Source organism: Notolepis coatsorum (genome assembly GCF_963971535.1).
Source record: "Notolepis coatsorum genome assembly, chromosome: 18".
Classification (NCBI taxonomy): domain Eukaryota; kingdom Metazoa; phylum Chordata; class Actinopteri; order Aulopiformes; family Paralepididae; genus Notolepis; species Notolepis coatsorum.
The window spans coordinates 1303849-1320113 of NC_140182.1; the positions used below are offsets into that span (position 1 = coordinate 1303849).

Sequence of the window (16265 nt, forward strand, 5' to 3'; positions counted from 1 at the left end):
AATATAAATAAGAACGTGCACTGAAAAGTTACAGTATGTAGTTGGTTGATTATTTGTATGACAGTCATAAACCCTTGCAAAAAGTATCCGTTTTATTTAATGAATTGAAAACATGCAGCATGCCTTTCCTCCCGGCAGCAACGACAGTGGAATCCCTTTCTATTCACATAACTGCATTTGTGATGGAGCTTTGACAGCTACATGGTGGTACAGTAACAGTCTATTACTCGATCCATCTACAATATCACGATGGACCGTGCCATGTAGCCTATGTGATCAATAAAAACGCGAACTTGAATCCCATCATCATATTTATATGTTGTGTGTCTGTCCACTATGTTTATTACTTTGTTATTTCCCCCCCCTATCTATGTAAAGCGACCTTGCATGGGTCTCTTGAAAGGCGTTATATAAAATGAAGCTATTATTATTATTGTTGTTATTATTATTATTATTATCACGACTGTGCGCGGAGCTCACAAAAAAAAATTCTTTTACTTTCAGTCTCAGTGAAGTTTCAACGGAGCGAGGTAATCTATTCTAACCAACAAATTGAAGTAGAAAGCATTTCGTTGTGGCCAATCTTATTTGGAAACATGACACAAAATAATAGTATGTCGCTTTTTATTTGAAACAATATTTAATGGCGTTTGGAGGTGGGTGTTCTGCGTCTGCCCCCCGTGCCAAACAAGCAGGCCAACCTCTTGTTCGCGCGTGAGCCCGTTATAATTACACTACTGTCGCTATTTTACAATGAACTATAATGAATTACGGGTCATACAGAAGTTGAACACGCCAGTGTTGGAAGTAATGCACGGAAGCTTATTTCCGCGTTGCAGACTGCAATAATAATATTCTACCACCGGGCGCCAGCCACGCATGCTCCGAGCTGTGCGTATATATACGCACAAAGTCAAGCACAAGTTCAATTTGATAAGTCCCACACTTTGCTTAGAAATTATCGTACGCAGCGGTTACGCACATATCTGTGCGTACGCAACGTTGATAAATGAGGGCGTTTTTGGCCAACAGCTAGGCTAGCTGTTCATATCTGCACCCATTAATTTGTGCCAAGCTAGGCTAGCTGTTCATATCTGCACCCATTAATTTGTGCCAAGCTAGGCTAGCTGTTCATATCTGCACCCATTAATTTGTGCCAAGCTAGGCTAGCTGTTCATATCTGCACCCATTAATTTGTGCCAAGCTAGGCTAGCTGTTCATATCTGCACCCATTAATTTGTGCCAAGCTAGGCTAGCTGTTCATATCTGCACCCATTAATTTGTGCCAAGCTAGGCTAGCTGTTCATATCTGCACCCATTAATTTGTGCCAAGCTAGGCTAGCTGTTCATATCTGCACCCATTAATTTGTGCCAAGCTAGGCTAGCTGTTCATATCTGCACCCATTAATTTGTGCCAAGCTAGGCTAGCTGTTCATATCTGCACCCATTAATTTGTGCCAAGCTAGGCTAGCTGTTCATATCTGCACCCATTAATTTGTGCCAAGCTAGGCTAGCTGTTCATATCTGCACCCATTAATTTGTGCCAAGCTAGGCTAGCTGTTCATATCTGCACCCATTAATTTGTGCCAAGCTAGGCTAGCTGTTCATATCTGCACCCATTAATTTGTGCCAAGCTAGGCTAGCTGTTCATATCTGCACCCATTAATTTGTGCCAAGCTAGGCTAGCTGTTCATATCTGCACCCATTAATTTGTGCCAAGCTAGGCTAGCTGTTCATATCTGCACCCATTAATTTGTGCCAAGCTAGGCTAGCTGTTCATATCTGCACCCATTAATTTGTGCCAAGCTAGGCTAGCTGTTCATATCTGCACCCATTAATTTGTGCCAAGCTAGGCTAGCTGTTCATATCTGCACCCATTAATTTGTGCCAAGCTAGGCTAGCTGTTCATATCTGCACCCATTAATTTGTGCCAAGCTAGGCTAGCTGTTCATATCTGCACCCATTAATTTGTGCCAAGCTAGGCTAGCTGTTCATATCTGCACCCATTAATTTGTGCCAAGCTAGGCTAGCTGTTCATATCTGCACCCATTAATTTGTGCCAAGCTAGGCTAGCTGTTCATATCTGCACCCATTAATTTGTGCCAAGCTAGGCTAGCTGTTCATATCTGCACCCATTAATTTGTGCCAAGCTAGGCTAGCTGTTCATATCTGCACCCATTAATTTGTGCCAAGCTAGGCTAGCTGTTCATATCTGCACCCATTAATTTGTGCCAAGCTAGGCTAGCTGTTCATATCTGCACCCATTAATTTGTGCCAAGCTAGGCTAGCTGTTCATATCTGCACCCATTAATTTGTGCCAAGCTAGGCTAGCTGTTCATATCTGCACCCATTAATTTGTGCCAAGCTAGGCTAGCTGTTCATATCTGCACCCATTAATTTGTGCCAAGCTAGGCTAGCTGTTCATATCTGCACCCATTAATTTGTGCCAAGCTAGGCTAGCTGTTCATATCTGCACCCATTAATTTGTGCCAAGCTAGGCTAGCTGTTCATATCTGCACCCATTAATTTGTGCCAAGCTAGGCTAGCTGTTCATATCTGCACCCATTAATTTGTGCCAAGCTAGGCTAGCTGTTCATATCTGCACCCATTAATTTGTGCCAAGCTAGGCTAGCTGTTCATATCTGCACCCATTAATTTGTGCCAAGCTAGGCTAGCTGTTCATATCTGCACCCATTAATTTGTGCCAAGCTAGGCTAGCTCGCAGCCAGATAGCTCTTCACTGAACGCACAGAGCGGAAATTGGGTCTCTATCTTCTCGTCTCTCTCTGGAGAAGACGGCACTTCCTCGTGGCCGGGCTGTTCCTCTGAAGGTGTGTTGAGGCTGTTCCTCTGAAGGTGTGTTGAGGCGGACATACTCAGAGAGGGATATGTGACAAACACACGTTGGTTCTGATTTATAGCTGGGCTGGCGTATAAACAGTTATTATGTGACTCCATTGCAGCAGAACCCCCGACCGCTGAAGTTTAAACAGTCAGGTCTTTCTCAAGATTCCTGCTGATTCCTGTCAGTGGCTCAGCTACTAGATTCTCTGGGAAACCATGGGAAGTTGAGGGGAGAGCGGTCTGACGTCCTCTGATATAGTCTACAGCAGTGGTTCTCAAACTACGGGTCGCGACCCAAATTGGGGTCACGGTATGAAAAAGTTTGAGAACCCCTGGCCTACAGTATCTTACAGTCAATTACTGTTACATATTTTATCTATCATGCCAGTGTTTTACAACTTACTTTATATAATGTAAGATGTACAATTGTACAGCAAGCTTTGGAATACTTTCCTAGTTCGTCTGTATTCTACGCTTCGCTCGCATCATATCACAACAACCGGACTGAAATAAAAAGTCCAGGCCACTTATTTGTCAAACACTCACCCCGAAGTTGTTGAAAAGGTCCAATTTCTCAAAATTGGAAGTATGTCTGTTTACTGGGAGCTGACATCTTGATTAGTGTTATTTATTTTCACTCCAAGTCGCATTCGATTCATCACGGCATCACCCAGTAAACAGACACCGCATTGAAATGTTCAGATGTTGCATGTCAACAACTTCGGGGTAAGCGTTTGACTGAGTGGCCCCCGATTTGATGGTTAGGTCATATGGAATGCTTCTGAGTAACTAAATGTAACGACATACCAATGCCCGGGAGATCAAAAGTTGATTTCAGTCTATGTTAATTTGCCGGGAGCATGCCTATGTTCCTACAGCCCAATGGTCCCACAGCCCAATGTTCCCACAGCCCAATGTTCCCACAGACCAATGGTCCCACAGCCCTATGTTCCTACAGCCCAATGTTCCCACAGCCCAATGGTCCCACAGCCCTATGGTCCCACAGCCCAATGGTCCCACAGCCCTATGGTCCCACAGCCCAATGGTCCCACAGCCCAATGGTTATGGTCCCACAGCCCTATTGTAACTGCAGCTATGGTTAACAGTTGAACACTTTCTATGCCACTCACAAGTTTTCTCGGAATTATTAATATCTCGTTGAAAGCCACTCACAAGATTTCTCGGATAATTTTTTATTTTCTTTTTTTAGCGATCTGAAATCATATTGCATCACGCGAGCCTACCCTAGTCTACCCCGAGAGCCGCCGGCGATCAGATGTGGAAAAAAGCGCCCCCTATCATCTCCCAGATGACATAAGGGATTTTGGAATGGGCTCAATGAAAATGGATGGGGAAAAAAATCCTGTACTCCACATTTTCCAGTTCACTGATGCAGCCGGGGTTACCAGAGTTCATTCTGGAGCCTCTGAGCCCCGCGGAATCATGTGTTCTACTGTACACACGTTGGATCTATACACTTATCGATTTTTTTGAATGGTGATCAGGAATTGGAATATACCAGTTGGATACCATCTGATGTCAGGTAAGGAATCTATGTTATCAGTGTTAGGATAATCAGACTCATTTTGATGAAGATATAAGCTGTTTTGTGAAATGTCCTCTATCGGTTTCACTGTAAAAATCCAAGAGGAAATGAACACGGCGATTATCAGTGCGCGGCTCGAATGGGCGTGCGTGTACGCAGTGGAGGCTGCTGACCAAATTTTTAGGTGAAGCACAAATTATTATATTATATTATATATTAAATTATATTTTTAAAACATCCCCCACTGTGTGTCAGTGGTCAGTGGACACAGATGAAAACATATTAACATTAGGTGACACCTGACCAGATGAAATCATATTAGGTGACAGCCCACCTGACCAGATCAAAACATATTAAGTGACAGCGCACCTGATCAGATCAAAACATTTTAGGTGACAGCGCACCTGATCAGATCAAAACATTTTAGGTGACAGCGCACCTGACCAGATCAAAACATATTAGGTGAAGGTGACAAGGAAGCCACAGACTCATACCCCCCCGACACTCAACTAACCGCCTCGGACAGTCCTTCATACCAGTGGCCATCAGGCTCCACAACAGTGGGCAGCAACTGCTGCCAGACATCGACCTGGGACTTATAGGAACCCAAGGAGGACAACTTACACTACCTTAGGCATACTGCACCTTATGTGGATACTGTGATACTGTGAATAATGAATAATGTATATTTCAGTTAGTTAGATAGTAAATTATAACACTACCTTATGCATACTGCACCTTATGTGACACTGTGAAAATATATTTCAGTTAGTTAGATAGTAAATTATATTGACCTATTTGTTTACACTGCTTGTGTTGTTTTCACTACCTGTACCCCCCCCCCCCTTCCCCCATGCTGCTATGATGCCTGAATTTCCCCAAGGGGATCAATAAAGGAATATCTTATCTTATCTTAAAAGGAAAGATGAAATTCCCTACCTGGGTTCCATCCTATAGAGGCAAATCATTCCTGTGACAAAATGGGATCCAATGTAATAAAACTAAGTCAACCAACAAACTAGATTCCTGTACCGGATCTCCTCTCTGGTAAACAAGAATACCTTGAAGACTCTAACAGGAGCACTCATTCAAGGGTACTACGACTATGCTTGCACCTCATGGTACCAAAGCACCTCAAAGGCACTAAAAACAAGATTACAAACATCACAAAACAAACTGGTCAGACTACTGCTTGACCTTACTCCTAAAACCCACCTCACCCCTGCCCACTTTGACAACCTAGGATGGCTTAGAGAGTAGACGACAGAGTACAGCAACTTGCAATGGGCCTGGTCTACAAGATACACTACACCACTAAGATACCCATGTGCATGTCGGAATACTTCCCAAAGGTCAGTGAATACCACGACCACAACACCAGAGGGAGTTCCACAAATCATGTTCAACCCAGATAAAATAATTTAAAAAGTAAAAAAAAATAAAAAAAAATTATAAAAAAAAATAGTCATAACTTAGAAATGAGATTGCATAGGTCTATGAATCGATATCGCGATTCTGTTTTGATTAATTGCCCAGCCCTACAGTGTGTACAGTAAGTTAGCTTGGTGATTATCATTGTGATGTAGGCTAAGATGGCTAGCTACTGTTAGCATACAAGCTTTTACAAACACTAGCCTACTTACTTTTTCATCCACAACGTTTTTTCTGATCCACTTCTTCATGTTGCTCAGTTGCTGGTTTATACTTCGGTCCTAATGTTGGCGCAAAGTTTAATTTAGCCTGACTTTACTTGTTATAGCTGTACAGCTTACTTCTACTAAACAACAACTAAACTACTTCCTTGCTCTTTCAAACAGTCAAAATGGGTCCATCTGCAGGGTCGGAGGTTAGGGTTAGCTCTGGCCAATCTCAAGTTTCTCAAGTTTCTTTATTAGTTGTCATACAGAAGTACAGAATACTTTTATACAAAATGCTTATTTCAGTTACATTTTGTATAAAAGTATTCTGTACTTCTGTATGACAACTAATAAAGAAACTTGAGAAACTTGAGATTGGCCAGAGCTAAACCTACCCTGCAGATGGACCCGTTTTGACTTTGCAATGCAGCAATCTCTGATTGGATTTGCAAGGCTGCCAATCATATTCAACCTCCATGTATTGGATGGCAAGGGCTGTCAATCATTCAACCCTCCATTCAATGGCGAGAGTTTAACTGCACAGACCGTGCTTAGACGAAGTTAATAGCCTATTTCGATTGGCTGTTATTTATTATTTATATAACATTGGGTCACACCTGTGAAGTTTTCTTCACGAATAATTACTGCAGTCATTACTGCAGTGCAGGCCTGCTCAGAGCTGTCAATTTTGGCCATTTTTTTAAAAGAAAAAATTCACTGACATTTTTTTTACAGAGGAAAACTTTTCTAATAAAAAAATATAAAATAATAATAATTAAAAAAATAATTTTTTTATATATATATAAATAAAATAAATGTATATATATATGTAAATTAATAATAATTATGAATTATGAGTGAATTTGTGTTTCACGTGTTGTCATAGAGAAACCTCCACTGGTGTACGTATAATATTGATCATCTAGCGTTTATTTGAAAACGATTCATAAATAGGCAGACAAATATCAACGTTCTGGAATATTCCAGTAAAAGACGATTATCATAGAATGGCCCAGAATGGACTGTTTTTTACCTCAAAATGGGTGCTTTTCAAAATGCTCTCAAACGGAAATGAAGCGATAAAAAACCAATCTGCCTTGACAGCACTGACTGGAAAAGGATTCTTTGATAAGCGAGGGGCAGATTAGCCATAATTTAAAACATAGATTAGGCGATATTAACGATAACATTAAAGTGGATGGTGGCATTCAAGCGCTAACTCTGGCGCCACCTGGTGGCACTGAAAGTGTTATATAGTTATATTCGTTTACAATTTGATATGCTTATTTTTGCATATTAATAATAATACACACGATTGTATTTCTTATGGGTTTATACATTTATATAAGGTATATGAGTGGCGCACGATTTCTATTTGTTTGTGCAATTATTTTAGTCTCACGAGACTTGGTCCACCTGGTATCCGGTGACGTGTTTCCGCCTTCCTGCTCTTGAGTTGCGACATGACTGTGGGTGGATTATTGACTTTCCTGTCAATCCCAACAAGTAAAAGACAATCCACCAAGACAACCTAACAAGACAATCTACCAAGATAAGGATTAAAGACATAACACCAGAACGCATCGATGTTCTCTTATACTGGCACGCAGCCAATAAGGTATTGATTGTTATGGATGATGATTTGGTATATGTGACAGTTGGTGTTCTAACTACGGTTTTAATGGACTTTCAATGTTAATGGTATCATTTGTATGCATTTGTATGTTATACAGATTTTACGGTTTGGATGGAGATTGGACAAAGCTTCATTAAAATCAGTACAAGAAATCTACTTGTGTAATGCGTCGAGCCCGGAGGATGTCACACCTATGTTCCCACATTTTTTTTTTTTTTTTTTTATTGGTCTTTTTCCCCCTCCATTTTCCTCCGATTTTCTCCCATCCCAATGTTAGTCGTATGCCAATTCCCAGTCCCTTCCTGGTCGCTGCGCTTTACCCCCCACAGTCAGATCATCTGGGAGAGTGGAGGCTACCACGTGCTTCCTCCGACACACGTCCAGCCAATCACCGCTTCTTTTCACCTGGCAGCGCGGATTCTCATTGAGAGGGCGTAGCGTGTGGGAGGACCACACTATCCCCCTCACGTCCAATCCGCGCTTAGCAGGCGCCCCGACCGAACTGTAGGAGTCGCTGTTTACAACGACCCGGACCCACCCCGCAAGCTTCTCCCACCCTCTGATACAGCCAATTGTATCAGTGCAGATGGCCAGCCAAGCTGGTGACAACCCCGGAGCTGTGAGCTGGATTCGAACAGGCGAACCAGGCTCACAGCTCCGGGGCTGGTGACGAACGCAATCTCCGCTCGACCACCTAACCGCCCTTTATGTTCCCACATTTCTAAGATATTTTTTTGACTCAAAATTATGCCCTATGTTCCCACAGCCCTATGTTCCCACAGCCCCCTGTACCACATGCTCTCTTTACCTGTGAGCGAGCGTACTCCGACGAGCCCCAGAGCACCACCCCCGCCGCGCCCAGCGCCGCGCTCTCCCCGATGGTGTGGACCAGGTCACGCTGCAACACAACACAATGGAAGAGAATAGAAATACTTTATTCATCCCGAGGGAAATTCGACACTCGCTCACAGTAAACAGTAAACATTTAGGTAGCCGGAAACAAAAGTCACGAATAAGAATAAAGAATAAAATACGGTCTGGGATATACATTCTGTTATGTATATGCATTCTAAAATGTAAAACATACATTTACATTTACATTTAGTCATTTAGCTGACGCTTTTATCCAAAGCGACTTACAAGTTCTGTACGACAAGCCATCAGGAAGAGCACAACTCTATCAGCTGAGTAACAATGTTCATCAAAGTGTTGAGTGCTACAGTGTAGGTTAGTTTATTAGGACAAGTGCATGACAGTATGGTTAGTTAGGGTTAGATTTTTTTTTTTTTTTTAATTTTATTCAGATAATGGTTGACAGTCAGTCAGTCAGTGTACAGTAAAAAGTTTAATTGTAAAATGTCGATTAGTAAAAAAAAAGGAAAAGTGCAGGAAGATTATGTCAGATAGTACTGTCCCTGACCCCTGACCCCTGACCCCTGTGCTCAGTGATGCGTTATGAAGTCTGATGGCTGTCGGAATGAAGGATTCCTGTGCCAACAAAACAAAGACATAGGCAGGTGTTGGTGTGAATAGTCAACAATGGTAGCCTGTTGATCACTACATTTTGCAGCACATTTTGTAAATTAAAAACAAGTTTTTTCTGTAATTAACTACTTTTGATAATGCATTTAAGGTAGTTAATTACAAACACACAAATATTCCTTTAGAAATTGTGTCAATGTTTGTTTCCTTCATTTCGCCTCTGATTCCACCTCAACCACCTCCTTTCTTCTAAAGGAGCCATCTGTATTTTGTCTCGTGCAAATATATCAGGAGATAATTAAAAAGGAAAAGTAATCTAAAAAAAACAACAACTAGCTATTGGAAACCACTGGGCAGCTGGCGTCAGGTAGAGTTTCTTTAAGTGTCTCAAGACAGAGGCGTTGGCTCCGCCATGTCCAAACGCTTCCGCCCAGCCGCCTGTGAGCTCTGAGCGTGAATCAGGTGGATATCCGGTCATTTCCCCATTTCCGTGTTGCCTGTGCAGTCGCTTAAATAACTCCTACTGGATTGATTCATAAGATTGTTACTGACAATGTATTTCTCTAGTGAGGCCTCGTCTCTCGGCCACAGTGACCTAGTTTAAATGACTCTGACCGACACTTTCCCAGGGGGCATTTAAAATGTAATTGATTTATTGATTGATTCAGAAGATTGACACTCAGAAGAATCCAGACCACAGTGAGACAATACGATCCATAGACCACCGCAACATTTATCAATGTGGATGAAAGCCTTGGCGTAAGTGGTTGTAGCTGCGGCTGTGGGGGGGGCGCTGGAGACACGATCCAATATACTTTTATATACGCCTGAGTCTCCTGAACACGGAGAGACCGATCCCAAGTCGATCGGCACTTTCTCTGCCGAGCTATAGTCACTTTTTCAGCACCTACTCCCCAACTCCACATGCGCAGATTGCCCACGGAGTCTCTCTGGATTGTCCAGAGATATAGGTTCATCAATCTGCGCGGGTGCAGAGTTTGGGGAGTAGGTGCGGAAAAGTGACTATAGGTCGGCTGAGAAAGTGCTGATCGACTTGGGATCGGTCTCTCCATGTTCAGGAGACTCAGGCGTATAAAAGTCTATTGGATCGTGTCTCCAGCACCCCCACAGCCGTAGCTACAACCACTTACATCAAGGCTCTCATCCACATTCATTAATGTTCTCGCCCCACTCTCTCTCCCATGAGCTCACTGTAACGTGGAGGTGCAGCGGTCTGTCATGGCCTTTATGTCCGCCCCCATGTTTGATGTCACTCAACCCTCCTAATCTATCCCACAATGCAAAGCATCTAGCATCTACTTATGTTGTTAGATTCGTTAACTGTAACTGACATATAGGTCTAATGTTTGGTAGCGAAAGTTAAAGCTAACAGCAAAAATGGATGCTATATACAATCAAAACATACTTGTTCATACTTCACTGTACTTTTACTTATAATTGTGCTATATTCTATTGTGCTATATTTAATTGAGTTGATATCCAATTTTCTTTAATACATTTTTTTATTTACACTTATACAGCCCTGGCCTATATTTGATTTCATAATTATATTATATTCTATTGTCTTTAACTTAGTTCATAATTCATTTTATTTTACTCCACCTCTTTATTGTATTATCTGTCTGTTATTGGGTCTCATTCACCAACGGACTTAGGACAAAAGATCTGACACATTTTGGTCTTGAGACATTTTCGGGCCGATTTTGGGATTCACCAACGGTCCCTTCTCTTGGATTCGGTCCTATGTCTGAAAATAAATAATAGCACTACACCAACACTGCAAATGACAGTGGATAAATAAATAAGAACTAAAGCTAATCGTGTGGATATATATATCTATAGTGGAATAGAATGTATTAATATTCCATATTTATACCGTCTTGTTGCGCGCTCCTGGCCACGTTCAGCGCGCACACACACACACACACACACACACACACACACACACACACACACACACACACACACACACACACACACACTGTATAGCCTACGTGTCTAATGAATGAACAGTAGGGTTATATTATTCTAATGAATTGTTTCATTAGGATTTAGTAGATACTATATGCTCTGCCCTATACGTACAGTAAGTACAGTACACATCTTAAGGCCGCCACAGAGTCGGGTGTACTGTGAGCGGACTCTGTGGAGATGTAACGCTAAGATGTGTACTGTACTGTAGTGGAACTGTGATACATGTCTGTGTCGTAGAAATTACTACTATGGCAGCGCAGCGTCTGTGAGCTCCTAATAAAACACGTCATTAGAATAATATAAGCCTACTGCGTTCATTCATTACGCACGTATTTGGCGGGTTAAGACAGCCTCTCCACGCGTTGGTGAATCCGGGTGTAATTGTCCTCGACTTTCTCCTGTGACCTTCCTTCCAAGGAGGTTGTCGTAAGAGAAATCTTATAACAATGTTGGTGAATGAGACCCAATGTCTGTCCGTTAATGTCACACCGAAAACGACCAAAGCTAATTCCTTGTATGTGAAAACTACTTGGCAATAAAGACCTTTCTGATTCTGATTCTGATTCTGAAAATGCACTCACGTCTTCTCCAGAGTCAAGAAGGTCTCAGGAAGATAGATACCAGTTTCCTCTCTGTGCGTTCAGTAGAAAGATTATGCGGCTGCAAGATAGCCTAGCTTAGCACAAATTAATGGAAGGCGGATACGAACCACTAGCCTAGCTTAAAACACCAGGTTAGCTGGTCTGTATCCACTTCCATTAATTTGTGCTAAGCTAAGCTAGGCTACAGTAGCTTGCAGCCGCATATCTTTCTAGTGAACGTACAAAGAGAAAACTGGTATCTATCTTCTTGTCTGACTCTGGAGAAGACGATAAGCACATTTCCCATAATGTTGCTGTGTTCCTTTAAGGGCCATGCAGTCTCCATACTGTTGTTTTGAGACAGAACATGGGAGGAAGATGAGACTGAGGGCAGATAGTATTTATCCGATAATGACTGACTGGTTAATAAACAAACATCAGCTTAATGCGAAAAATACTATGTCATTTTATAAAAATGTGTTTGTGAATGTTCAGGATTTTTCTTCACATAATGAGCGTAGAATCATAAGGTTCTATCTGCATTCAGAGTAGTTTTGAGATATCACACTTTAAAGTTTTCATATCCCATAGAGCAGAATATAAACATTTTAATAAAAGAAAATGTATACTTAAATAAACATTTAACACGGGTACCTGTTTGTAGAGATACAATATAAGAATAATAGAATGACCAAAATGTCTGATAGAACCTTATAATTAAAAACGTTCCCAATATCCAAATATCTGCAAACATCCATTTTCCGTCATAAAAACCAGACTGTTCAGATGGCCTACACTCCTCTTTCTCTTACAAAACCGCTCTCAAAGAGCACCTACGGGAGGCTACAATTCCTTGCAAAAACGTGCACACCCCCTCCCCCCACCCACCCCCTCCCAATGTACAATCTCCTCCCCCTCGTATATCTTCTGTTAGGATCTCTGTTTAACAGTACTGTATATTTGCATAACGTGTATGTCACAAATGTAACAGTACTATATACCTGTATGTCTTGTATGTCATAAATGTCATGATATATATCAGTATATCTGTATGTCTTGTATGTCATAAATGTCGTGATATATATCAGTATATCTGTATGTCTTGTATGTCATAAATGTTGTGATATATATCAGTATATCTGTATGTCTTGTATGTCATAAATGTCATGATATATATCAGTATATCTGTATGTCTTGTATGTCATAAATGTCGTGATATATATCAGTATATCTGTATGTCTTGTATGTCATAAATGTTGTGATATATATCAGTATATCTGTATGTCTTGTATGTCATAAATGTCATGATATATATCAGTATATCTGTATGTCTTGTATGTCATAAATGTCATGATATATATCAGTATATCTGTATGTCTTGTATGTCATAAATGTTGTGATATATATCAGTATATCTGTATGTCTTGTATGTCATAAATGTCATGATATATATCAGTATATCTGTATGTCTTGTATGTCATAAATGTTGTGATATATATCAGTATATCTGTATGTCTTGTATGTCATAAATGTCATGATATATATCAGTATATCTGTATGTCTTGTATGTCATAAATGTTGTGATATATATCAGTATATCTGTATGTCTTGTATGTCATAAATGTTGTGATATATATCAGTATATCTGTATGTCTTGTATGTCATAAATGTCATGATATATATCAGTATATCTGTATGTCTTGTATGTCATAAATGTCATGAATTGAAAATGGGGGACCCTGATGTAAACAGTCTTTCTCTGGTCTGCATCCCCTTAACAATTGTGTGTATTGAGCTGTACTGTATTGTACCCATTCTGTTAATAAAGTTTTCAATCAATCAATCAATCAATCAATCAATCAATCAATCAATCAATCAATCAATCAATCAATACACTCCTCCTCCTCACCTCAGAAAGGACCACGAAGGTGTACGCGTAGAACGGCCTGGAGTAGACGAACACCGGCAGCGTGGCGTCGGCGCGGGCGATGGACGCGATCCTCATGGCCTCCTTGACCCGGTAGTGGACGAACTTGACGGCGTGCGCGGACGACCGCAGCTCGTAGTCCAGGTAGATGGAGGGGAAGAGGGCCGTGCTCTCCCTCCACAGCCACATCAGGTGGTCGTTGCGGACATGCTCCACGTTGGGGCACTCGCCCGTGTAGCGCTGCGGGTGCGTCTTGTAGCCGTAGTTGTAGCAGTCGGGGAACAGGTAGAACCCCCAGAGGCCGTCGGGTCTCCGGCCCTCGGCCAGCAGCAGCGTGGCGTTCATGAAGGCCCGGCCGGCGCTCTCGAAGCCCTCCTTGGCCTCCTTCTCCACCTTGCTCTCCGGCCAGGCGGGGTGCAGCTTCCGGATCTGGTCCTTGGACTTGTTGCGGTAGATGTCCTTGGAGCCCCAGTTGCGGACCCACTGGGGCCTCCAGTTCTCCCAGTCGATGACGCCGAGGCCCCGGAAGTCCTTGTGGGGGATGAGCTTGTCTATGTCGGACCGCGCCTTGCTCAGGTGCTTGGAGAGGCTCTGGTTCTGCGGCAGGCCCCCGTTGACGGGCACCCCCGAGCTGGAGTAGTACGGGTAGTAGCCCAGGTGGCTGTGGTAGAAGATGGTGACGTTGGGCCCGCTCAGCGTCTCGTTGAGGTTGGCCACGATGTCGAACACGCTCAGGTCCAGGTCCACCCGGAAGCGGAAGCGGCAGGACTCCGTGGGGGCGTTCCAGACCACCACGAAGGGCCGGTGGGGGATGAGGGGAGCCCGGGCCGGTTTCATCATCCGCTCGGCCCCCCGGACCTCCAGCGCCGCCGCTCCCACCGCGGCACACAGCGCCAGCGCCAGGAGACAGGGCCCAATCAGCGCCGCCATGGCCCCCGGGTCCTCATGGAGTAATCAGTTGGTCCTATAATCAGACGTGAAAAGACAAACATCTTTGTGGAGAAAGTAACGACATCACAGGCCTCAGAGGGCAGAGATAATCAGTGCAGCTGGGGAGGAGACATGCGGGTGAGAGGGCAGAGATAATCAGTGCAGCTGGTGAGGAGACATGCGGGTGAGAGGGCAGAGATAATCAGTGCAGCTGGTGAGGAGACATGCGGGCGAGGCTCGTGGAGCTGCCCTGCTCCAGATTCCACGCGGCGGCACAATGCCCCTCTGTTCTCACAGGAAGGTGCCGGCCGACTGAACGGGCTCACGACTGGACCTCGTCAAATCTAACGGGGTCTTTGTTCTCCGTCCGCATGGCTAATATCCTGAATGGGTGATCAATTCAAATGTAACAATTATGATATTTATGTATAAAGAATGTGTCTTAATTAGATGTAGATTTTCCTTTGGGGCCAGTACCAAGGTTTAAAACAGCTTATATGACACACACTAATGCTCATATACCGTGAATTAGATTAGATTAGATAACATTTTATTCAAATGTATCGTCACAAGTACTGTACAGTACAGCACAACGAGAAGAGGTTTGGCATCCAACCAGAGTGCAAATGTAACAGTAAAGTGCAACAGTAATATAATACAACGTACAGGTGATTAAACTGTGTATAACATATATAAATTAGTACTACTGGGTGTACTGCTAATCAGATGTATACAGAGTTGTAATACCAATATGTACAGTGATACAGGTATAAACTAAAGACACTATATACTAAGGTATATGTACAGATATAGATATAGTATCTACGGATACATATAAGGATTATGTGCAGGTGTGTACAGACAGGTGTATAGATATATATACGTATATACAGCATTATTACACATGCTATCATACAGAGTTATATGCGATATATGCAGGTGTATAAGTAGGTAGGAGGATTAAATGCAGACAGATATGGATATGTATATATCTGCAGAAAATACTACACTGTACAGAATGTCATTTTTTAACATTCGAAGCTTCTATTGAAGTATTTGAACGAAGCTTTGAATACAGGTATCTGTCGTCATATTGTATGACGTAATCCAAAGAAATATATATATATTTATATAAATATCCTCAAACTAGGCGGTCAGGTGGTGTAGCGGAGATTGTGTTCGTCACCAACACCGGAGAAGCTGGATTCGCCTGTTCGAATCCAGCTCACAGCTCCGGGGTTGTCACCAGCTTGGCTGGCCGTTCACACTAATACAATTGGCTGTATTAGAGGGTGGGAGAAGCTGGCGGGGTGGGTCCGGGTCGTTGTAAACAGCGACTGCTACAGTTCGGTGGGGGCGCCTGCTAAAGCGCGGATAGGATCTAAAGGGGGGTAGTGTGATCCTTCCACACGTTACACCCTCTCAGTGAGAGTCCGCGCTGCCAGGTGAAAAGAAGCGGTTGATTGGCTGGACGTGTGTCGGAGGAAGCACGTGGTAGCCTCCACTCTCCCAGACCGACTGTGGGGGGTAAGTGCGCAGCGACCAGGAAGGGGATTGGGAATTGGCATAACGACTAACATTGGGATGGGAGGAAATCGGAGGAAAAAGGAGGGGGAAAAAGATCAAAAAAAAAAGAATTAAAAATCCTCAAACTAAATCCTTAATTTGAATAAAGTGATTAATCTGA

At 42.7% G+C, this 16265-nt stretch overlaps 1 protein-coding gene across 1 annotated transcript in view; it reads right to left on the bottom strand.

Moving 5' to 3' along the window:
* Window positions 1–14485, bottom strand: part of hyal6 (hyaluronoglucosaminidase 6) — a gene marked incomplete at both ends in the record, with an annotated part of 17475 nt that extends 2990 nt beyond the window's left edge. The window contains 2 exons of the mRNA XM_084334352.1: window positions 8472–8561; window positions 13631–14485. Coding sequence (XP_084190478.1) covers window positions 8472–8561; window positions 13631–14485 — 945 coding nt within the window. The remainder of the gene's footprint in view (window positions 1–8471; window positions 8562–13630) is intronic.
* Window positions 14486–16265: the final 1780 nt, after the last annotated feature.